We start from the raw sequence: 25,259 nt of genomic DNA on the forward strand, positions 1-25,259 counted from the left end.
TATTACTGAATTTATCTGAGCAACTTTTATTTACAGGGGTGTATTTAATACAAAATTTCACATGTAATAAGTAGGAAATTAGGCATTCAAACCCAGGATTTTCAGACCTGACAACAAAGCCTGTTTTCTATCCTCTATGGTTACACTGACTCTCACAAGATGAAAGGTTCTCACTGGGGAGAGAGTAAAAAGACTCTAAGCAAAGGGATCAAAACATGCAAAGGCATTTAGTCTTGAAAAACATATAGTCCTTCTGAGTAATGAGTGTAGCATGGAGGGAGATGACCAAAGGAGGAGGAGATATGCAAGAGAAGGAAGGGATATGCAACACACATTGTTCTAAAAGCGTTGCTTCAATTATTTCATCTAATGCTTATAGCAGTGTTATGTGGCGGAAGTGTTACTGTCCACATTAGCACAGTGTTTTAAAATAAAACATCCAAGTCTGCACCTATATGTTTGGAATCCAAAGCAGGAGCTGAAGATATATGAGTGTCTTCATTTATTATTACCATCATCATATTTTAGTTGTGCAATAAAAATGTGGTTTAAAATGGGCTATTGATTTAGGAGTTAGGAAATTATCTTTGATCCTAAAAGAACAATTTCAGCATAAGAGTTAGCTATAGTATTGAGTAGCAGAGGAATAAATGGGAATTGAAAAATTAGAGACAGTGACTATAGACAAGTTATTCAAAAAATTTGGTTGCAAAGGGAAAAGAGGAAATATGAACCTCTCTAAATTTTAAATTGCCTGAAATATTTACATATTTTCAAGGGAATGTCCAAAATGTATGCTAACAGTAGTAATTTTTGATTGTATGGAGAATACTATCTTACAAAGTCAGTCTCTCTCTCTTTTTTGTAGTGCTGGGAATCAAACCCAAGGCCTCACACATGCTAGGCAAGCATTATACCACTGAGCTCACATCTCCATTCCCCAAAACCTTAGTAGATAGTTTCTTTTTAGAGGATAACTTTCTTTTTAAACAATAAAACATATTGATGTCCACGTTAACTGGAATGAAGATACACTTTAATTGATGCAAACTAAAAACGAAGTACAGTGAATTGAATATGAGAAGGCAAGCCTGATGATATTTCTCCTACATCTTGTTGAAAATTAGAATAAAATATTTAACATTTAACACTTGTAAATGACATAGTTGCTGTGCTCAAACTTTGATCCATGGACTGGTGCCAATCCAATAAAAAGTTTTGCTTTCTGTGGTTAAATTTGCAAAATGAGAATGATATGATGAGTCTGTTATTTAATAGTTAAATTTATTACATTTCAAGCTTTATCTGAGATAATGTTCTTTATACTTCTTGGTGTACAAATTCCTTTTACAAAACGACAATTATAGTTGATAAGATTTTAAAAATAAAAAATAAAAATAACGTTTCCAAAAATTTTTTTGAAAATTGAATTGGTCTCTGGGAACTATTTTAGGGGATTTTAGTCATTGATAGAAATTAAAAGATTACCTGTAAAGAAAACTTTGAAATTTGTAACTATTTATAGACTTTTAACTAACAGAGCTAAATCAGATCCTGATGGTCCAGTAACTAACTGCAATATGGAATGAAATGGGATCCATGGGATCCACCTATATATCAATGTTCTTAGACTGTTAGTTCATACTGTGAATAACTAGATAGTTTTTGATAGAATACAAACCTAATCTTTAAACCTACAAAGTATAATACTTATATAAATCAAAAGTTTCAAGGTAGATAGGTAGTAACTATTAATATGCATAGTCCCTAAACTGTTTGGAAAATGGTCCACAACAAATTCACCAGACTTTGGGATCTTAACTGAAATATAACTTCGGAGATTTTAAGGAAGTAGTTGAAATGACTCGTTTTCAAATAAGAAGTCATAGGAAGTAAGAAACCTTAAAGGATGTATGCATTACTTCATACTATAAAACTTAAAAAGAGGTTGAGGAAAAGGTATGTGTTAGAAATTGAAGGTGAAGAGGTATATGAATGATGTTATGTTGTTAACAACACATAGAGAAGGTTAAAATGACAAGTTTTATTACATTAAATCTTCCTCAGAAAATTCTGTGACAACATTCAAGCCCCATAAATTAACAAGTGACTTCTTTGCTTGGTAAGTTGTTAACATTCTGCTAGCTGTCATAAGGACTGACTGATTATGCAGCTTTATTTAAATTTTAATAAAAAATGGAAAGATCATTCAAAATAAACAAATATAATTATCTGCTGTGAATAGCAGCATTGAATACTTCAGAAGAACAACACAAGAAAATTAATTTCACTGTACTGGATTCTCTGCATCTAGAGGTCTCAGATTGCAAGGTCATAGATGATCTCAACTCCAGCAGGATTATTGTGAAGCTAAATGAGTACAGGTAGTAACTTGACTGCCTCTTCCTCTTGCAAATAACTTTGCCTATCAACTTGGGAGCGTGAAATGATTTCAATAGTGTGGTCGCCATGAACTGATGAAGATTAGTTATTAAAAATAAATGGTTTGTGCTAAATAATAACAACTATTCCCAAGAAAATGACTTTTCAATCCTAAACATGGTTATGATATACAATACAAAATAGTTCATTTGGTTCTACTTTTGTCTTAAACTATTAATGGCATGAATAATAATTATATATTGCTTAGTTACCAGAAGAAAGTGTTTTTTTCTGTTTTCTATTTATAAAATAAAGAAAGAACATTTTACTTACTTCTGAACCTTTTCACTGGCCACTTGGGAGGCCTCTAGGGCACGCTGGAGCTGTAATTCCATGTTTGCTCGTTCTGTCAGAGCTTGCTGCAGTTGGGTAGCAAGTTCCTCATTCTGCTGTTGAGTGATGGAAACAATGTTCTCTCTGTTTTTTAAAGCTTCTTCATAAGTACTAAGGGTATGGTTAAACTGATCCTTCAGATTTTCTTCTTGAGATAAAGATTTGTGCAAACTGAGAAAATACAAAAATAATTTAAATATAAGTAATGTAGGCTTACTGGTCAAAGATCCATTTCCTAAAAACTTCACTTAGAATCTCTACTGCTCAAAATCAAAATAGAAAAACATGCATAAATGAAAATAACTTTTATATCACAATATTATAATTGATAATTATTCTATAACTCTGCTTCTAGGCTGAAAGCAACCCAGTAAATGATTATCTATGCTACCAAAGCACACAGAAAGATGCTGCAAGATATTAATTTAATTACATCAGTGTAAATATTACATTCAATTTTCTTTAAAAGGAATAGCAGAGAATTGGAAAATAAAGTATCTCTAGGTAAACAAAAGAATATAATAAGCTGACTGCAAAGAAGTGAAAAGTAGGAGAATGGGCATCAGTTTAGGTGATCCAGGGTCTATTCTGCTAAGCACTTAATGAGAATGAATGAGGTTTGTGCAAATACTGATCAGCTTCATACACAGAATTTTCTACTTGTCGCAGTTGAGATATAAATGAACAGAAATATGTATTCAGATATATATTTTTATGATTAATGAATCTTATGCCAAATACATTCACTCATTAAGTCATACAGAGGAATAGCATATAAATTAAGACTAAATGAATGCAGAAGAAAATGCAGATAAATAGAATCCTAAAATGCTAAAGGTCAAATCTTTGATATGTCATTACACCTACCACCTGAGGTTATTTTGAAATGGCACCAAGCACCTCACTCAATTAAATAAAGACATTTTGAAAATATAAATATTTAATAAGGGAAATTTAAAATCCACACAAGGAGATGTTCTTTTTTTATTAAATAAAATCATTTCAGTATATGCATACAAAGGAACTGTAGATTGGAGACTTGAACTTCAACAACCTAACTATATAATACAGGTTGATAATATGAAAGAAAGCAATATAATTCTTAAATCTGCAAAAAGCTAGTCAGTGAATTTTAGCACTGGCTTAATATACAGTCTGATATTTAAAATTCTTTAAACTAAAGTGATTATAAATTTCTTCTTTTTAAGTTATCCATGAGCCTTTACAGTGGTCTCACTTTGGAATAGGTGTCACATAGAAATAAAATGGACATGAAACCAGGACAGTCAGCATATCAAAAGAAATAATTTCAGGATTCAAATCAGTCCCTAAGAAGAGAGATTGTTGCTAAACTCTGGTCAGTTGGTTAGTACATATAAAATAAGAATGATGTGCAGATAGACAAGTGATTAGATCATTTACTCTCAAACTCTTAAAAAAAATACTCATCATTCACAATGCCTTGGGAACTTTTAAGTTTCCATCAAGACTTTCTTGAACAGAAGCAATAGCTGGAGTGACTATTTTTTTTTTTCAAAATGATAAAGTAGATAATGTTACTTAAATCATTCTGCAATAGCATCTGCAATGTTACTTAAAACATTCTGCAATAGCATCTCATTGCACTCAGAAAAAAATTCTAAAGATAACAAGTTATATATTTTTAATTCACTAAACTTGACAACACCTGGGTGAGGAGTTCCAATAATTTTTCTAATTTACTGATGAGAAAACTGAAACAAAGAAGCCAGGCATCGTGGCACACGCCTGTAATCTCAGCAGCAAAGGAGGCCGAGGCAGAAGGATTTCGAGTTCAAAGTCAGCCTCAGCAAAGCAAGGTGCTAAGCAACTCAGTAAGACCCTGTCTCTAAATAAAATATAAAATAGGGCTGGGGATGTGGCTTAGAGGTTGAGAACTCCTGAGTTCAATAAAAACAAATAAAAAACAAAACAAAACAAAAACCAAAAAACTGAAACAAGAAAGGCAAGCAATTTAATCAGTCCTACCCCTCTAGCAGAGACAGGATTTGAATCCACAACCTTCTCTGTGTTGAACCCACCTCCATGCTTGCTTGTAGTCTATGAAGACTAGCACCACCTGGTCTATCTACCTCTTCACCTTTCAACCAGGCATTCAGTTTTTAAGGTAGAGAAGACTTTTTCCTGCTTTTGGCATTTGTTTGGATAGCTTTCCCTTCTACTCCTACTTGTTTATTAAGTTGCAGCATAAACACCACTTCCTCAGAAGCCACTGGGACTCTTCAAACCTAAATTTCAATATTTCCTCTTTGTTAGTTTCTCTTGTATCATACTCTTTTCCTCCTTAGAGCTTGTAATAATTGGCAATTTTTTTTTAATTGTAAACAAATGGGATACATGTTGTTTCTCTGTACATGGCGTAAAGGCGTACCATTTGTGTAATCATAAATTTACATAGAGTAATGTTGTTTGATTCATTGTTATTTTTTCCCTTCCCCCCACCCCTCCCACCCCTCTTTACCCTCTATACAGTACTTCCTTCCTCCATACTTGTTTTTTTAAAAATTTCTTGTTATACTTCCTGCTGCTAACATATTAATATTCCATTTATATAGGCCAATTTTATTTTATGGGAAGAATGCATTTCTTAAGAACTATAATAAATTAGGATGTTTATAATTATAAGGACATTTTCCTATAGAAATAAAAAGTAGGAAGAATATGTTTCCAGCATATATAAATCTATAACATCTGAAGCACACTTTTGCTTTAGTGCTGTTTTCCCCTCAGAGTGCTTTTCTTAAACTGACACCAGGGATCAATTGGTTAGCCTTATTCAGGAAGTCCTATAACATTATATAACATTTAACTTCTTTCCGAAGTTACTTATTTTCAGTTGCACTGTTCATCATAGTAGCAGCATTCCAACTTAACGGCACTTAAATCTTACGGGATTTTAAGTTATAGGAAGAAAAAAATAAAACAACAGAAGAATGTTCAATAGTGTGGCTCATTCAATATTCACATAGAATGATAATAGAATAACCATTTTTGGTTATCACAAAGTTACTGGGGTAATATAAACAAAGTTTCACTTCCAGTTTTAAAATTACATGATCTTAACAAATTTAATATTTCTAATTCAGTGTAGAAAGTGAAGCTTTAAAATATTTTAACTTTGTAATATTTCATATTATTATAATTCATAACAATTAAGACTAAATCATCTACTATGCTGCTCACTACACTAAATCTAAAGGAAGGTCAAGGTAGAAAATGCCCTCCAATGGGCACTACTCCAGTAAGCAACATGTATCAGATTCCTCTTTGTAGTGGTTTGTGTGTCAGTTTCAGTGTTTCCTAATTCTGAAATGTAAGTCTTTTTTGTCTCATGTCTGTGGCTTTGATTATTTTCCTGGTCCAGACTCTCTGTACTGCCTCAGCTTCAAATATTGGAAAACTTATCAGGTTTATGACCAGCTTACATATTTTCCTCGTAGATATTTATGTTCTCCTCAATCTGTCTGCTTATCTGCTTGTTGAACTCATTCTCAGTTGTAATGTCATGTCACATGTGGTTTTAGCTTATTCTTGCAGCCAATACTTTTCCATTAATACCAAGTTTTTATGCTACTTTTCTTGACTTCCTGTCTTGTCCCCTATGATCAGATAATAATCAAGTCCTTACATGACATCACTTTATTCACCATCCTAAAATTAACATTTACCCTTCTGCTTATATTTCATTTATTTAATAGTATTTGCTCAATCAATTGTGTGTCCTATATGAGCTGTTTATTTTAATTGGATAGTGTTGGATTAGAATTTAGAGATGAGATACAATAATGCAGATAAGTAGTTCTTAACTGGCAGTAATTCCAGCCATTAAAGACATTTTCAGTTGTCACAATGACAGGGATGCTGCTACTATCATTTAGTGGGTAGAGGTCAGAGGTGCTGGTAAACATCCTCTAATGCAGAGGACAGACCCTCACAACAAAGAATTACACAGTCTATTATGTCAAGAATGCTGACCTTGGTATAGATGAAAAGATGTTGGGTTGGATTTAGAAAATGTAGGTTCAAATTTCAGTCTTATTCACTCTGTGTGACCTTAGGAAAAATGCTTTACTCCCTGAATATTAATTTCCTCAACTTGAGAACGAACTCATGGAGTTCATATGAGAAAGAGATGAGGTGATCTATTATGTGGAAAAATATCTAGCATAATAACTGGGTAGGAAAATGCCTTTTATACAGGCATTCATACCTGTATAATTTTTAAAAGAAGTGATTTGCAACTCACTGACCTTGCACATAATCTTACACAATACTCAGACATTTTATAAATACTTTGCTGAAAAACAGCTGCCTGTTTCCACAGGTTTTTCATGAACTGAAAGAAGTAAACTAGTTTTCTCAACCTTTATTCACTTACTGATAACATTCTTAAATCATTCTTTTAAAAAAAAGGCAGGTTTAGCTTGTTTTACTTAAATAAATAAAATCAAAACAAGCATGAAAAGCAGAAGTATGTGCTCTCTTTACTGAGAGGACAGTGTTTTTACTTCCTAATTTACTCATCAATTAATTTGCTAAGATCTTTTCAAGAAAATAATAGTTGACATCCTTGCTTGTTTTTGAGAAAATTAGCTTGTGCTCCAATAGGCTTAAATTCTGAATGATGTACAGATAGAAAAAAATATATTCAGAATGGTTAAGAGTATGGATGAGAAGATTTAATTGATAAATCAGTCTAATGATTCCACTGATTTGTTTCCTCTGTTGTGGCAGTTGATTTAGTTTCAGGAACAACTTGTTGAAATTATTTCAGAGAGAATAATAATTTCTTTTTTATACAGTGAGTCAACTTAAGGTTTTAAGGATTTAAAAGTGGATATACTGGTCAATATGTTTATTACTACTTACTGAAAGGCTTATGGATACTACATTTTGTGATATAAACTAGTAGTAACTAAATATTTGTTGAATTCATTGACTAGAAAAGAAAGGTAATAATCTACATAACTAATTTCAAGAATTCACTGAAAAATTTATTAAATTAAACTATTTAGGAAACACTATTATAGTTTACAATAGCACTTGGAATTGATGTAGGGCCAGTTCCTGATTATCCAAGAGTGGATTCTTGAATTTGGTGACCTGGAAAGCAGAGCATTAAGTTCACAAAGTCACTTACACATCACTATATAGATCAATAGAGAACAAAGTCTATCATAAAAGTTATCATGTAACAAATACCACTTTATGAACATTACTAAAACTATAGAATAGCAGATATAACTGGAAATACAACTTAAAAATGTTTTAAATTTAATAAAAGGGAGACTTCTCATTGTGAGAAGATGGAAAATAGAATATGTAATGAATATGTCAAAGTTTTAGAATTAAAAAATACAAAAATTGAAACAAAAAGCCCAGTGGATGGGCTCAATGGCAGAAATGAGGGGACAAAGAAAAGAATCACTGAACTGGAAGAGAAAGCACTAAAAATGATCCACTATGAACAGAGACACATAAATTGAAAAAAATTTCAGAGCTTTAGGGATTCATGAACTCATGGACAATAATAAAAGAACTAACATTCATGTTGTCAGAGCAAGAGAAGGGAAAATGAAAAAGGAGAGACCCAAAAGAGTACTTATAGAAATAATAACAGAAAGCTTCCCAAGGGATACAAATCTACAAGACTCCAAATGGAGAAAATCCACCTAAGCGCATGAAGAGATACTTCATAATTAAACTTTTGAAAGCTAAAATCAAAGACAATTTTGAAAGTACTCAGTGAGTGGGCCCTTACATATAAGGGAAAACTAATTTAAATTAAAGCAGATTCTAATAAGAAAGTGACACATTACTTTTCAAAGATTGAAAGAACTGTCAACCTATTATTCTAGACCTTGAGAAATATGCTTCAAGAATAAGGCAGAAAGCAAGATATTCTCAGATGAAGAGGAACCAGGAGAATTTGTCCTGAGCAGATCTATCCTAAAAGAAATGGAAGTTATCTGAACATAAAGGAAATGATAAAAGAACAAATCTTGAAATGTTGTGAAGGAAGAAAGAACACTATATGCAAAATATGGAGAAATACAATAGGTATACTTGAATTTTTAAAATTATGTTTGATGATTGAGGGAAAAATTATAACACTGATGTGGTTTTAAATGTATGTAGAAGATATATTTAAAACACATTATAAATAAGGAAGGGTAAGGAATATTAAAGAAGCTAAAGTTTCTTTGTTCCACTACGAATGGTAAAATGATATCAAAAGACTGTAATAATATTTATATATAATGTAATATCTATGTCAACAGTTTAAAAAAATATAAAAAAGAGAAACACTGAAAACACTGTAGGTACAGAAATAGGAATTCCAAAATATGTTTAAGAAACCTATAAGAAAGGCAGGAAAAACAAATAAAATAACAGAAAAACCCCAAATAAAAAAACAAGAAAAGAGAAAACTAATAAAAACACTTCAGAGTGAACAAACAGAAAACAAATAATAAAATAGCAGACATTAATAATAACCTAAATGTAAATGATCTAAGTACAAAAACTAAATGAGATTAACAGGATTATAAAACATGGTCCACCTGGGGCACCTGCAAGGATGGCTATAATCCCAGTGGCCCAGGAGACTGAGGCAGGAAGATCAAAAGTTCAGTCAGTCTTTAGCAATTTAGTGAGGCCTGAAGCAACTTACCAAGATCCTGTATCAAAACAAAAAATTAAACAGGGCTTGGGATGTGCCTTAGTGGTTGACTGCCCCTGGTTTGAATCCTTCAATCCCCGATGCCCCCCCACCCCAAAACAAAGGGACAGACCAAGATGGCAGACTAGAGGGTGACTACATCTCATGTTGCTCCAGAACTCAGGATTCAAGAAAAGGAGCTATTAAGAGACTCAGGACCAACTCAGAGCCACCAGATGAGTATCTCCCACTGGACAAGGCTGCCCCAGACCAGGCGGCAGGCACGGACTGCAGGAAGCTTCTCAGAGCAGGGCTGCCCAGTGAGAGACTTCCCCACACAGCTAGCCTCCCCCAGCCCAGGCGGCAGGCCTGGATCCCAGGCAGCTGCTTGGATCAGGGCCACCCAGCAAAAGACTCCCTCCCAGGGCCAGGCTCCCCGGCCCAGGAGGTAGTTCCAGACCACAGAACATCGCAGAAGAGGGCTGACTCACTCGTAGGGCAAGGCTTCCTGGACCAGGTGGTAGTTCCGGACCAAAGGGAACTTCTCGGAAGAGGGCTGCCCAATGAGACTTCCCCACTGGGTGAGTTTTCCCTGCTGGGTGAGGCTTTCCCACGGGGATGGTAGAACCAGAGAAGCAGACCCAGATCAACTGTGCACCAGCCCAAAGTCTTGACCCCCTTTGGCTGACAATTGGTCAAAAAGTGGAGCTGACTCTGCCCACTAGCAGGGAATATACCCCACCTGAAGGCCACCACCCCGGGAGGGGCAGTTTCCTAGTGGATCACTGCATTATCAAGTACTGAAGGCTAGGAGGTGAGTTATTGGAAATCTACAGAGACACCATAAGTAAACAGGGGAAATCTGCAATATCCCAGAGTTTCACGACTACAGGGGAAGATACATGAGCAATATGAGAAAACAAGGGAAGAAAATGGCCCAAACAAACCTAGATGCTACATCAATAAAATCCAATGACAGCATGGCAGATGAAACATCAGAAAGCAAGTTCAGACTGTACATAATTAAAATGATCGGAGAAGCAAACGAGGAGATGAAAGAGCAAATGCAGGCTTTGAATGATCACACCAATCAACAGTTAAAAGAGCAAGTGTGGGAAGCAAAAGATAATTTCAATAAAGAGTTAGAGATACTGGAAAAAAAAAACAAACAGAAATCCCTGAAATGAAGGAAACAATAAACCAAATTAAAAACTCCCTAGAAAGCATAACTGATAGGATAGAACACCTGGACAGAACCTCAGACATTGAAGAAAAAATATTTAATCTTGAAAATAAAGTTGACCAAACAGAGAAGATGGTAAGAAATCATGAACAGAATCTACAAGAAATATGGGATAACATGAAAAGGCCAAATTTAAGAATTATTGTACCTGAGGAAGGCACAGAGACACAAATCAAAGGAATGAATAATCTATTCAATGAAATAACATCAGAAAATTTCAAAAAACTGAAGAATGAAATGGAAAATCAAGTACAAGAGGCTTATAGGACTCCAAATACACAAAATTACAACAGACCCACACCAAAGCACATTATAATGAAAATACCTAACATATAAAATAAACACAGAATTTTAAAGGCTGAGAGAGAAAAGAATCAAATTACATTCAGTGGGAAACCAAGACGGATATCAGCAGATTTTTCAACTCAGACCCTGGAAGCTAGAAGGGCCTGGAACAACATTTTTCAAGCCCTGAAAGAAAACGGACGACAACCAAGAATCTTATACCCAGCAAAACTTTCCTTCAGATTTGATGACGAAATAAAATCCTTCCATGATAAACAATAACTAAAAGAATTTACAAAAAGAAAGCCGGGACTTCAGATCATTCTCAGCAAAATATTCCATGAGGAAGAGATGAAAAACAATGATGTAAATCAGCAAAGGGAGGAACGACCGTAAAGGAATAGCTAAATAAAGGAGAAACCAAATGTCAAAAAAACAAAAATGAGCCAAATGACTGGGAATACAAATCATATCACAATAATAACCCTGAATGTTAATGGCCTGAACTCATCAATCAAAAGACATAGACTGGCAGATTGGATTAAAAAGAAAGATCCAACAATATGCTGCCTGCAAGAGACTCATCTCACAGAAAGATACCCACAGACTAAAGGTGAAAGGATGGGAAAAAACATACCATGCACATGGACACAGCAAAAAAGCTGGAGTATGCCTCATCATATCAGATAATGTGGATTTCAAGCCAAAGTTAGTCATAAGGCATAAAGAAGGACATTTCATATTGCTTAAGGGAAGCATAAATCAGCAAGACATACCAATCATAAATATCTATGCTCCAAACAGTAGCTCATCCATGTATGTCAAACAAATCCTTCTCAATTCCAGGAATCAAATAGACCACAACACAATAATACTATGTGACTTTAACACACCTCTCTCCCCACTGGACAGATCTTCCAAACAAAAATTGAACAAAGAAACCATAGATCTTAATAACACAATCAATAATTGACTTAATGGATATATGTAGAATACACCATTCAACAAAGAGCGAATACACTTTCTTCTCAGCAGCACATGGATCCTTCTCTAAAATAGACCATATGTTATGCCACAAAGCTAGTGTTAGCAAATACAAGAAGATAGACATACTACCTTGTATTCTATCAGATCATAATGGATTGAAATTAGAAATAAATGACAGAATAAAAAACAGAAACTACTCCAACACCTGGAGATTAAATAATACACTATTGAATGATGAATGGATAACAGAAGACATTGGGGGGAAATAAAAAAATTCTTAGAGGTAAACAAGAACAAAGATACATCATATCAAAATCTCTGGGACAATATGAAAGCAGTTCTTAGAGGAAAATTTATTTAATGGAGTACATTCAATAAAAGAAAAAATCAACAAATAAACTACCTAACACTACAGCTCAAAGCCCTAGAGAAAGAAGAAGAGAGTAACACCAAAAGTAGTAGAAGATAGGAAATCGATAAAATCAGAGCGAAAATCAATGAAATTGAAACAAAAGAAACAATCGGAAAATTTAACAAAATCAATAGTTGGTTCTTTGAAAAAATAAACAAAAGTGATAAACCCTGAGCCACACTAACAAAGAGAAGGAGAGATAAAACTCAATTACAAAAATTCGGAATGAACAAGGAAATATCACGACAGACATGAGTGAAATACAGAACATAATTAGAAGCTATTTTGAAAATCTATACTCCAACAAAATAGAAAACCTCGAAGACATCAACAAGTTTCTAGAGACATATGAATTACCTAAACTGAACCAGGAGGACATACACAATTTAAACAGATCAATTTCAAGTAATGAAATAGAAGAAGTCATCAAAAGCCTACCAACGTTGATGTGGCTATTACTGTAGCTTGCTGATTTTAGGTCCCTTGGGTATAAACCAAGGAGTGGGATAACTGGTCAAAAGGTGGGTTATTCCATGTTTTCTTAGGATTCTCCATACTGCTTTCCAGAGTAATTGCACCAATTTGCAACTCCACCAGCAATGTAAAAGTGTGGCTTTTTTCCCCACATCCACACCAACACTTATTATTGTTTGTGTTCTTGATAATAGCCATTCTAATTGGAGTAAGATGAAATCTAAGAGTTGTTTTAATTTGCATTTCTCTAATTACTAGAGATGTTGAAGACTTTCTTTTTTTCTTTTTATTTCTTTATTTTATTGTAAACAAATGGGATACATGTTGTTTCTCTATTTGTACAGAGTCAAGGCATACCATTTGTGTCATCATAAATTTACATACGGTAATGTTGTTTGATTCATTCTGTTATTTTTTCCCCTTCCCCCCACCCCTCTTTTCCCTCTATACAGTCCTTCCTTCCTCCATTCTTACCACTCTCCTTAACCCTAACCCTAAACCTAACCCTAACCCTAACACTAAAGCCTTCCACCCCCCATTATATGTCCTCATCTGCTTATCAGCGAGATCATTTGTCCTTTAGTTTTTTGAGATTGGCTTATCTCAGTTAGCATGATATTCTCCAATATCATCCATTTGCCAGCAAATGCCATAATTTTATCATTCTTCATGGCAGAATAATATTCCATTGTATACGCCACAGTTTGTTTATCCATTCATTAATGAAGGACATCTAGGTTGGTTCCACAATCTGGCTATGGTGAATTAAGCAGCAATGAACATTGATGAGGCTGTATCTCTGCAGTATGCGGATTTTAAATCTTTTGGGTATAGACCAAGGAGTGAGATAGCTGGGTCAAAAAGTGGTTCCATTCCAAGCTTTCTGAGGAATCTCCATACTGATTTCCAGAGTAGCTGCACTAATTTGCAACCCCACCAGCAATGTATGAGTGTACCTTGTTCCCCACATCCTCGCCAACACCTATTGTTGCTTGTGTTCTTGTTAATCGCCATTCTAATTGGGGTGAGATGGAATATTAGGGTAGTTTTGATTTGCATTTCTCTTATTACTAGAGATGTTGAACATTTTTTCATACATCTGTTGATTGCTTGTACATCTTCTTCTGTGAAGTGTCTGTTCATTTCCTTAGCCCATTTGTTGATTGTATTATTTAGATTCTTGGTGTAGAGTTTTTTGAGTTCTTTATATATTCTGGAAATTAGCACTCTATCTGAAGTATGAGTGGCAAAGATATTCTCCCACCCTGTAGGCTCTCTCTTTACATTACTGATAGTTTCCTTTGCTGAGAGAAAGCTATTTAGTTTGAATCTATCCCAGTTGTTGATTCTTGCTTTTATTTCTTGGGCTATGGGAGTCCTGTTAAGGAAGTCTGATCCTAAGCCAACAAGTTGAGGTTTGGACCTACTTTTTCTTCTATAAGATGCAGGGTCTCTGGTCTGATTCCAAGGTCCTTGATCCATTTTGAGTTGAGTTTTCTGCAGGGTAAGAGATAGGGGTTTAATTTCATTCTGTTGCATAGGGTTTTCCAGTTTTCCCAGCACCATTTGTTGAAGAGGCTGTCTTTTCTCCATTGCATATTTTTGGCACCTTTGTCTAGTATGAGAAAATTGTATTTATTTCGGTTTGTGTCCATGTCCTCTATTCTGTACCATTGACCTACCTGTCTATTTTGGTATCAATACCATGCCATTTTTGTTACTATTGCTTTGTAGTATAGTTGAAGTTCTGGTATTGTGATACCCCCTGCTTCACTCTTCCTGCTAAGAATTGCTTTAGCTATTCTGGGTCTCTTGTTCTTCCAGATAAATTTCATAATTGCTTGCTCTATTTCTGTAAGGTACATCATTGGAATTTTAATTGGAATTTCATTGAATCTGTATAGCATTTTAGGTAGTATGGCCATTTTGACACAATGAATTCTGGCCATCCAAGAACATGGGAGATCTTTCCATCTTCTAAGGTTTTCTTTAATTTCTTTCTTTAGTGTAGTTCTCATTGTAGAGGTCCTTCATTTCTTTTGTGAGATTGATTCTCAAGTATTTTATTTTTTTCGATGCTATTGTGAACGGGGTAGTTTTCCTAACTTCTCTTTCTGAAGATTCATCACTTATGTATAAAAATGCATTGGATTTATGAGCATTGATCTTGAAACCTGCTACTTTACTGAATTCACTTATGAGTTCTAAGAGTTTTCTGGTGGAACTTCCAGGTTCCTCTAAATATATAATCATGTCATCAGCAAATAGGGATAGTTTGAGTTCTTCTTTTCCTATTCATATCTCTTTAATTTCTTTGGTCTGTCTGCTCTGGCTAGAGTTTCAAGGACGATGTTGAATAGAAGTGGTGAAAGAGAGCATCCCTGCCTTGTTTCAGTTTTTAGGGGGAATGCTTTCAGTTTTTCACCATTTAAAATGATATTGGCCATGGGCTTAGCATAGATGGCCTTTACAATGTTAAGGAATGTTCCTACTATCCCTGTTTGTTCTAGTTCTTTGAGCATCAAGGGATGCTGTAGTTTATCAAATACTTTTTCTGCATTTATTGAAATAATCATGTGATTCTTAACTTTAAGTCTGTTGATTTGTTGAATGACATTTATTGATTTCCGGATGTTGAACCAACCTTGCATCCCCGGGATAAAACCCACTTGATCATGGTGCACTATCTTTTAAATATGTTTTTGTATGCGATTTGCTAAAATTTTGTTGAGAATTTTTGCGTCGAAGTTCATTAAGGATATTGGTCTGAAGTTTTCTTTCCTCAATGTGTCTCTGTCTGGTTTACGTATCAGGGTGATATTGGCTTCATAGAATGAGTTTGGGAGGGTTCCCTCCTCTTCTACTTCATGGAATACTTTGAGAAGTATTGGAATGAGCTCTTCTTTAAAGGTTTTGTAGAACTCGGCTGAGAACCCGTCTGGTCCCAAACTTTTCTTTGTTGGTAGGCTTTTGATGACCTCTTCTATTTCATTGCTTGAAATTGATTTATTTAAGTTGTGTATGACCTCCTCGTTCAGTTTAGGTAATTCATATGTCTCTAGAAACTTGTTCATGTCTTTGAGGTTTTCTGTTTTGTTGGAGGACAGATTTTCAAAATAGCTTCTAATTATGTTTTGTATTTCACTCGTGTCTGTTGTGATATTTCCTTGTTCATTCCGAATTTTAGTAATTTGACTTTTCTCCCTCTTTCTCTTTGATAGTGTGGCTAAGCGTTTATCAATTTTGCTTATTGTTTCAAAGAACCAACTATTTATTTTGCTAATTTTTCCGATTCTTTCTTTTGTTTCAATTTCATTGATTTCGGCTCTGATTTTAGCTATTTCCTGTCTTCTACTACTTTTGGTGTTGGTCTGCTCTTCTTTTTCTAGGGCTTTGAGCTGTAGTGTTAAGTCGTTTATTTGTTGATTTCTACTTCTTTTGTTGAATGTGCCCCATGAAATAAATCTTCCTCTAAGTACTGCTTTCATAGTGTCCCAGAGATTCTGATATGATGTGTCTTTGTTCTTGTTTACTTCTAAGAATTTTTTTTTCCCTCCTGATGTCTTCTGTTATCCATTCATCATATAATAGTGTATTATTTAATCTCCAAGTATTGGAGAAGTTTCTGTTTTTTATTCTGTCATTTATTTCTAATTTCAATCCATTATGATCTGATAGAGTACAAGGTAGTATCTCTATCTTCTTGTTTTTGCTAACAGTAGCTTTGTGGCATAAAATGTGGTCTATTTTAGAGAAGGATTCATGTGCTGCTGAGAAGAAAGTGTATTCATTCTTTGTTGGATGGCATATTCTATATATTTCGGTTAAGTCTAAATTGTTGATTGTGTTATTGAGATCTATAGTTCCTTTATTCAATTTTTGTTTGGAAGATCTATCCAGTGGTGAGAGGTGTGTTAAAATCGCCTAGTATTATTGTGTTGTGGTCTATTTGATTTCTGGAATTGGGAAGCATTTGTTTGACGTACATGGATGAGCCAATGTTCGGGGCATAGATATTTATGATTGTTATGTCTTGCTAATTTATGCTTCCCTTAAGCAGTATGTAATGTCCTTCTTTATCCCTTCTGACTAGTTTTGGCTTGAAGTCCACATTATCTGAAATGACAATGATACTCCAGCTTTTTTGCTGTGTCCATGTGCATGGTATGTTTTGTCCCATCCATTCACCTTTAGTCTATGGGTATCTCTTTCTATGAGATGAGTCTCTTGCAAGCAGCATATTGTCGGATTTTTCTTTTTAATCCAGTCTGCCTGGAGTATATTTCTTTTTAATCCAGTCTGAAGGTAAGTTTTGCTGGGTATAAGATTCTTGGTTGGCATCCGTTTTCTTTCAGGGCTTGGTAAATGTTGTTCCAGGCCCTATAGCTTTTAGGGTCTGGATTGAAAAATCTGCTGATATTCTTATTGGTTTCCCCCAATTGTAATTTGATTCTTTTCTCTTGCGGCCTTTAAAATTCTGTATTTTGTATGTTAGGTATTTTCATAATAATGTGCCTTGGTGTGGGTCTGTTATAATTTTGTATATTTGGAGTCCTATAAGCCTCTTGTACTTGGTTTTCCATTTCATTCTTCAGATTTGGGAAATTTTCTGATATTATTTCATTGAATAGATTGTTCATTCCTTTGGTTTGTTTCTCTAAGCCTTCGTCAATCCCAATAATTCTTAAATTTGGCCTTTTCATGATATCCCATAATTCTTGTAGATTCTGTTCATGATTTCTTACCATCTTTTCTGTTTGGTCAACTTTGTTTTCAAGGTTAAATATTTTGTCTTCAATATCTGAGGTTCTGTCTTCCAGGTGTTCTATCCTATTGGTTATGCTTTTCTATGGAGTTTTTAACTTGGTTTATTGTTTCCTTCATTTCAAGGATTTCTCTTTGTTTTTTTTTTTTTCAGTATCTCTAACTCTTTATTTAAATGATCTCTTGCTTCCCGTATTTGCTCTTTTAACTGTTGATTGGTGTGATAATTTAATGCCTGCATTTGCTCTTTCATCTCCTCTTTCAATGCCTGCATTTGCTCTTTCATCTCCTCATTTGCTTCCCTGATTGTTTTAATTATGTACATTCCGAACTCCCTTTCTGACATTTCTTCTGCTGTGCTGTCATTTGGTTTTATTGATATAGTATGTAGGTTTGTTTGGGACATTTTCTTCCCTTGTTTTCTCATACTGGTCAGATGTCAGTGGGACTCTGAGATATTGCAGATTTCCTCTATTGGCTTATAGCGTCCCTTTAGATTTCCAGTATATCACCTCCCAGCCTTCAGTAGCCTGAAGTCTTGGAGCAACTTGATAATGCAGTGCTTCTGAAGAAAGCTGCCCCTAGCCCGCTACTGGTTCCAGGGCTTAGAGCTGGCTCTGTGCCGAAAGGCTCTCACTGGGCAGTCTGCTCCAAGAAGCTGGCCGTGGAAGGAACCTGCTGCTGGAGGTAGCAGGGTTGCTTGGGTAAGTCCCTGGCTGCCCTGTCCTGCTCCCTGAAGCTGTCTGCGGGTCGGAGCTAGCCGCTGGCTCTGGGACTTGTAGCTGGTTCTGTGCAGAAAGGCTCTCCCTGGGGGGCCTGCTCCAAGAAGCTGGCCGTGTTGGAGGAGCCCACAGCCGGAGGGAGCAGGGCCACCTGGAGAAGTCTCTGGCTGCCCTGCCCTGGTTCCAGAGGCAGGCTGCGGGTCGGAGCTCTCCGCTGGCTCCGGGACTTGTGGCTGCCTCTGCGTAGAAAGGCTCTCACTGGGCGGTCTGCTCTGAGAAGCTAGCCTTGAAAGGCGCCTCCCACTGGAGGGAGCAGGGGTATTGGGGAAGTCCCTGGCTGCCCTGTCCTGGTCCCTGAAGCTGCCTGTGGGCTGGGTCTCACTGCTGGCTCCAGGACCTGAAGCTGGTTCTGTGCAGAAAGGCTCTCACTCCACTTTCATATATTTATTAATTGCCTGTGTGTCTTCTTCTGTAAAGTGTCTGTCCAGTTCACAATAAGTAAATTGTGGAACCAACCTAGATGCCCTTGGACATATGAATGGATAAAGAAACTCTGGTATATATACACAATGGAATACTATTTAGCCATAAAGAAGTATAATATTATGACATTTGCTAATAAATGGATGGAACTGAAGAATATCATGCTAAGTGAAATAAGTGAAGTCCAAAATACCAAAGGCTGAATGTTTTCCCTGATAAGTGGAGGATGATATATAATGGGGGTAGGGAATGAGAGGATAATGGGGGAACTTTAGAATATGTAGTAGAAAATGAGAGGGAGTGGGGTATGAAAAATGGTGGAATGAGACAGACATGTATGATTACACAAATGGTATGAATCTGCATTGGGTTTAACCATAGAAACGAAATTATGTACCGCATTTGTGTACAATGAATCAAAATGCAGTCTGTAAAAAATTAAAAGCTAAATTAAAAAGAAAAAAAAAAAGCCTACCAACAAAGCATAGTCTGGGACCAGATGGGTTCTAAGCCGAGTTCTACAAAACCTTTAAACAACAGCTCATTCCAATACTTCTCAAAGTATTTCATGAAATAGAAGAGGAGGGGACCCTCTCAAACTCATTCTATGAAGCCAATATCACTCTGATACCTAAACCAGACAGAGACACATCAAGGAAAGAAAATTTCAGACCAATATCCTTAATGAACATCGACGCAAAAATTCTCAACGAAATTTTAGCAAATCGCATACAAAAACATATTAAAAAGATAGTGCACCACAATCAAGTGGGTTTTATCCCAGGGATGCAAGGTTGGTTCAACATTCGGAAATCAATAAATGTCATTCAACGTATCAACAGACTTAAAGTTAAGAATCACATGATTATTTCAATAGATGCAGAAAAAGCATTTCATAAAATACAGCATCCTTTCATGCTCAAAGAAGTAGAAAAAACAGGGATAGTGGGAACATTCCTTAACATTGTAAAGGCCATCTATGCTAAGCCCATGGCCAATATCATTTTAAATGGTGAAAAACTGAAAGCATTCCCCCTAAAAACTGGAACAAGGCAGGGATGCTCTCTTTCACCACTTCTACTCAAGGTCATCCTTGAAACTCTAGCCAGAGCAATTAGACAGACCAAAGAAATTAAAGAGATATGAATAGGAAAAGAAGAACTCAAACTATCCCTATTTGCTGATGACATGATTATATATTTAGAGGAACTTGGAAATTCCACCTGAAAACTCTTAGAACTCATAAGTGAATTCAGTAATGTAGCAGGATACAAGATCAATGGTCATAAATCTAATGCATTTTTATACACAAGTGATGAATCTTCAGAAAGAGAAATTAGGAAAACTATTTCATTCACAATAGGCTTGAAAAAAATAAAATACTTGGGAATCAGTCTCAGAAAAGAAGTGAAGGACCTCTACAATGAGAACTACAGTACACTAAAGAAAGAAATTAAAGAAAACCTTAGAAGATGGAAAGATCTCCCATGTTCTTGATAGGCAGAATTCATGTTGTCAAAATGGCCATACTACCAAAAGTGCTATACAGATTCAACGCAATTCCAATTAAAATTCCAATGATGTACCATACAAAAATACAGCAAGCAATCATGAAATTCATCTGGAAGAAAAAGAAACCCAGAATACCTAAAGCAATTCTTAGCAGGAAGAGTGAAGAAGGGGGTATCACAATACCAGAACTTCAACTATACTACAAAGCAATAGTAACAAAAATGGCATGGTATTGGTACTAAAATAGACAGGTAGATCAATGGTACAGAATAGAGGACATGGACACAAACCGAAATAAATACAATTTTCTCATACTAGACAAAGGTGCCAAAAATATGCAATGGAGAAAAGATAGCCTCTTCAACAAATGGTGCTGGGAGAATTGGAAATCCATATGCAACAGAATGAAATTAAACCCCTATTTATCACCCTGCAGAAAACTCAACTCAAAATGGATCGAGGACCTTGGAATCTGACCAGAGACCCTGCATCTTATTGAAAAAGTAGGTCCAAACCTTCAACTTGTTGGCTTAGGATCAGACTTCCTTAACAGGACTTCCATAGCACAAGAAATGAAAGCAAGGGTCAATAACTGGGATAGATTCAAACTAAAAAGCTTTCTCTCAGCAAAGGAAACTATCAGAAAAGTGAAGAGAGAACATACAGAGTAGGAGAAAATCTTTGCCCCTCAACCTTCAGATAGAGCGCTAATTTTTAGAATATATAAAGAACTCAAAAAACTCGATACCAGGAATACAAATAACCCAATCAACAAATTTGCTAAGGAAATGAACAGACACTTCATAGAAGATCTGTTAGGAAATTTTGAGTGTACAATACAATACTGTTAACTATAATAGTATGATAGATATGCAGAAGTTATAAACCCTGAATATCCAAAACTTTGTACCCTTTGACTAACATTTCTCCATTTCCCTCAGACCCTATGCACTATTCCACTCTCTACTTCTGAGTTCATTTCTTTTTAGATACCACTCATAATGAGATCATAGCATTTGTCTTTTTGTGTCTAGCTTATTTCACCTAGCATAATGTCTCCTGGGATCACCTATGTTTGTCATCAATGATAAGCCTTCCTTTTTAAAAAGGGTTTTTAATATTCCATTGTGTGTGTGTGTGTGTGTGTGTGTGTGTGTGTGTGTATGTATCATATTTTCTTTATCCATTTGCCCAGTGATAGACATTTAGATTACTTTCAGTGTTAGGTTACTGCAAATAATACTGCAATGAACATGGTAGTGCAGGTATTTCTTCAACATACTTATTTCATTTCCTTTGGATAATATGTAGGAGTTAGACTTTGGGATCAGGTGGTAATTTCACTTTCAATTTTTTGAGGAACTTCCATACTATTCTCCATGATGACCATACTAATTTAATTCCCACCAATAAGGGTTTCCTTTCTCCACATACTCACCAACATTTGCTATCTTTTTTCTTTTTTGGTAATAGCCATCTTAACCATTGATAGATAGATGAGATTTACAGAATACTTCATTTAATAAGAAACAGTAGAATGCACATTTTTCTTACGCTAAAACATTCACCAAGATATATCACAGTATAGGCGGTAAACATATCTTAAAGTAATAGAAATCATACAGATATGCTCTCAGATCACTATGAAATTAAAATAGAAATCAATATATGAAAATAGCCTAAAAATCCAAAAGAATTTGGAGATTAAACAATGTGTGCTTCTAAATAACATATGGGTTAAGATGAATTTTCAACAGAAAGTAAAAAATATTTTGAACTAAGTGAAAATGTAAACACAACTTATCAAAATGTTTGGGATGAAGCAAAAGTAGCACTTATGAGGGAAATTTATAGAACTGAACACATATATTAGAGAAGAAGAAAGATTTGAAGTCAATAACATGCTTTCACCTTAGGAAACTAGACAAACAAGAGCAATATACACCTAAAGCAATCTGATAAAAATAAAGAATAGAACTTAAGAGCAGAAACAAATACAGTTGAAAACCAGAAATAAATAGATTAAAAAACATTTTTGAAAAGATCTATGTATTAATTTCCTAGGGCCACTTTAACAAATTACCACAACCTGTGGCTTAAAATGACAGAAATTTATTTTCTCAGTTGTAGCCAGAAGTCTGAAATCAAGGACTTGGCAGGGTCCCTCCAGGGGAAATTTCTTCCTTTGCCTCTTCAGCCTCTGGTGACTGCTGGAATTCCTTCACTCACTCTACTTCTTCGCATGACTCCAGTGTTTGGTTCCAGGTTCACATGGCTTTCTTCTATCTCTGTCTGTTTCAAAACTCTGCCTCTCTCTTATAAAGACACATGTGATTATATGTAGGAGAATCCAAAATAAGCCTCTCCTTTCAAGTTCCTTAACTTAATCACATCTTTCATCACATAATGTAACACTTAAAGGTTCTATTGACTTAATGTGGGCATATTCTGGGGAAGCCATTTTTTAGTGTACTATATTCAATAAAATTGAGAAACACCCAACCAGGCTAACCATGAAAAAAAAAAGGAAGAAGAAAAAATAATGAAATGGAAATGAAAATGGTTCATCAATACTGAGACCATAAATATCAAAGGGATAATAAAAGAATTTTTTTAAACAACTATGCCCTATATACCTCAGATGAAATGGACTGGTTCCATGTAAGATACAAACTATCAAAACTCACAAAAGAAGAAATAAATAGTTTGAAAAAGCCTTCATTTATTAAACAAATTGATTCAAGAATCAATAACATCCCCCAAAGAAAATCCCCCCCAAACAAAAAAGGAACAAAAACAGAAACAAAGAAAGAATCAGGCTCAGATAGTTTCAGGGGTGAATTCAATCAAATATTTAAGGAAGAAATTCTCTATAATTGCATCCACAAAACAGAAGCAGAGGAAACACTTCCTAACTCAATTAATGAGGCCAGCATAACCCTAACAACCAAACAAGACAATGACAAGGAAAGAAAACATGCCAAAAAACTCTTAGAACTTGACAACAAGAAAATAACAAAAGATATGAATAGGCATTTTAGCAAAGAAGATATATGGGCAGCAAGTAAGCACACAAAAAGATGCTTAACATCATATGTCATCATGGAAGAGCAAATTAAAACAGCAATGAGATGTCACTACACACCTCTAAGAATTACTAAAATCCAAAAAAAACCCTTACAATAACAAGTGCTAATGAGGATGTAGGACAATAGAAATGATCATTCATTGCTGGTGCGAATGTAAAGTAGTTACTCTGGAAGATAGTTTTGCAGTTTCTTACAAAAACAAACAGTCTCAATGTATGACCCAGTAATCATGCTCCTATGTATTTACCTAATAAGAGTTGAAAATATGTCCACACAAAATCTCTGCTCGTGAATGTTTATAGTTGCTTTATTAATAATTTCCTAAAACTGGAACTAAACAATGTCTTTCAATAGGTAAATGGATAAGCAAACCATGGTTAATTAATAGAACGGAATATTGTTTAATGATACAAAATCAGTTATCAACGCAAGAACATACAGGGAAGAATCTTAAGTGCATACTGCTTAGTGAAAGTAGCCAGTGTGAAAAGACTACATACTACTAGGTTCCAACAATATGACATGTGGAAAACTATAGAGACAGTGCGCCAGTGATGCTGCTATACAAAAAATAGTTGCTAGTGGTTCAGAGGGAAGGAAGGAACAATGAAAAGTAAAGCACTCTGGTTCTTTAGTGTGGTGGAACAATTTCGTATGATACTGTAGTGGTAGGGATGGTGTTATATATTTCTCAAAAGTCATAGAACTGTACAAAATAATGAGTGAACTTCAATTTCAGCTGTGGACTTTAGGTAATGATAATCTATCGATATGGTTTCATTGATTCTAACAATGACCCATATCAATAATAGATGTTAATAATAAGGGAAACTGGGTGGGGAGGGAGGACAGGTTACATGGGAACTGTGCTACCTCAACTTCACAGTAAATTTTAACTGTTCTAATAAATAAAGTCTACAGAGTCCCAGCTCTGATTTACCACATGGAGTGGGAGAGAAGAGTGCCAATCAAACTCATTAGGAATCAAATCTGACATGAGATACAAATAAATAGTCAAATACAATCAGTATAGTATCTATTTTAGACTTGAGCAGACTAGAATTCAGTGATGTCTGTACTCAATTTTTAAGTGTTAAATTGAAGCACTTTCAAGGAGGAATTATCAAAATGGGGGATACTCTATAAAACTTACTATGGCTTATAAAAAATGATTAGAGAAACATATGGACAGTAATTGAGAAAAAGTTCTAGGACTATTATAAATATCTTTAAGTATTTGAAGCAGTTTATGGTGTTCTCTGTTCCTTCAGAGGGTAAGAAATTTCAGTTTGGAAATGGGCCAATAGAATTGTGTAATTCTAATGTACAACATAATACTGATGCCTTATCAAATATGTTTTGCACTATATTAATTGAAATATTAAATATATAGGGTTCATTTGGTATATGCATATTATGAACATGTTTTATTTTATAGGTACTTAGAACTGGGTGGCTGCATTGTGATATCTCAGGTCACAATAAAGAACTACCATGTGCTGGTCACCTAGTGAGGGCTAGAGATAAGAATATTTGCTATACATATTCCAAAATGTTACAAATGTTGTAAGAATTTGTCCAGTGATGACATTTGAGTTGAGGTTTAATGATAAAAATAGGTATTAATGAGATGGAGAGTGGAGGAAGAATTTTAGATATAGGCAAGAATGTGTGCAAAGGTCTTAAAAGAAAGAAGGGCTGGAGAATGAATGACGCCCAATTAGGCTCATGTTAAGGAAGCTTTGAAAAATGGTTGGGACCAAGTTACATAGAGTCTTTTTGGAACATGAAATGGATTTTGGTCTTTAGCTAA

The 25,259-nt window shown here is 35.1% G+C and overlaps 1 protein-coding gene across 15 annotated transcripts in view; it reads right to left on the reverse strand.

Annotated features, from left to right (window-relative positions):
• MIPOL1 (mirror-image polydactyly 1) overlaps positions 1-25,259 on the reverse strand; it is a 326,832-nt gene that overhangs the window by 43,163 nt on the left and 258,410 nt on the right. For all 15 annotated transcript variants that reach the window (XR_013760621.1, XM_079120134.1, XM_079120138.1 and 12 more), the window contains one exon: positions 2,716-2,946. Coding sequence is in view for 14 of the 15 variants with exons in the window: in XM_079120134.1 (XP_078976260.1) it covers positions 2,716-2,946 (231 nt within the window). In the remaining variant the exon portion in view is untranslated. The remainder of the gene's footprint in view (positions 1-2,715; positions 2,947-25,259) is intronic.

The sequence above is a fragment of the Sciurus vulgaris genome (assembly GCF_902686455.1).
Source record: "Sciurus vulgaris genome assembly, chromosome: 2".
Lineage (NCBI taxonomy): Eukaryota > Metazoa > Chordata > Mammalia > Rodentia > Sciuridae > Sciurus > Sciurus vulgaris.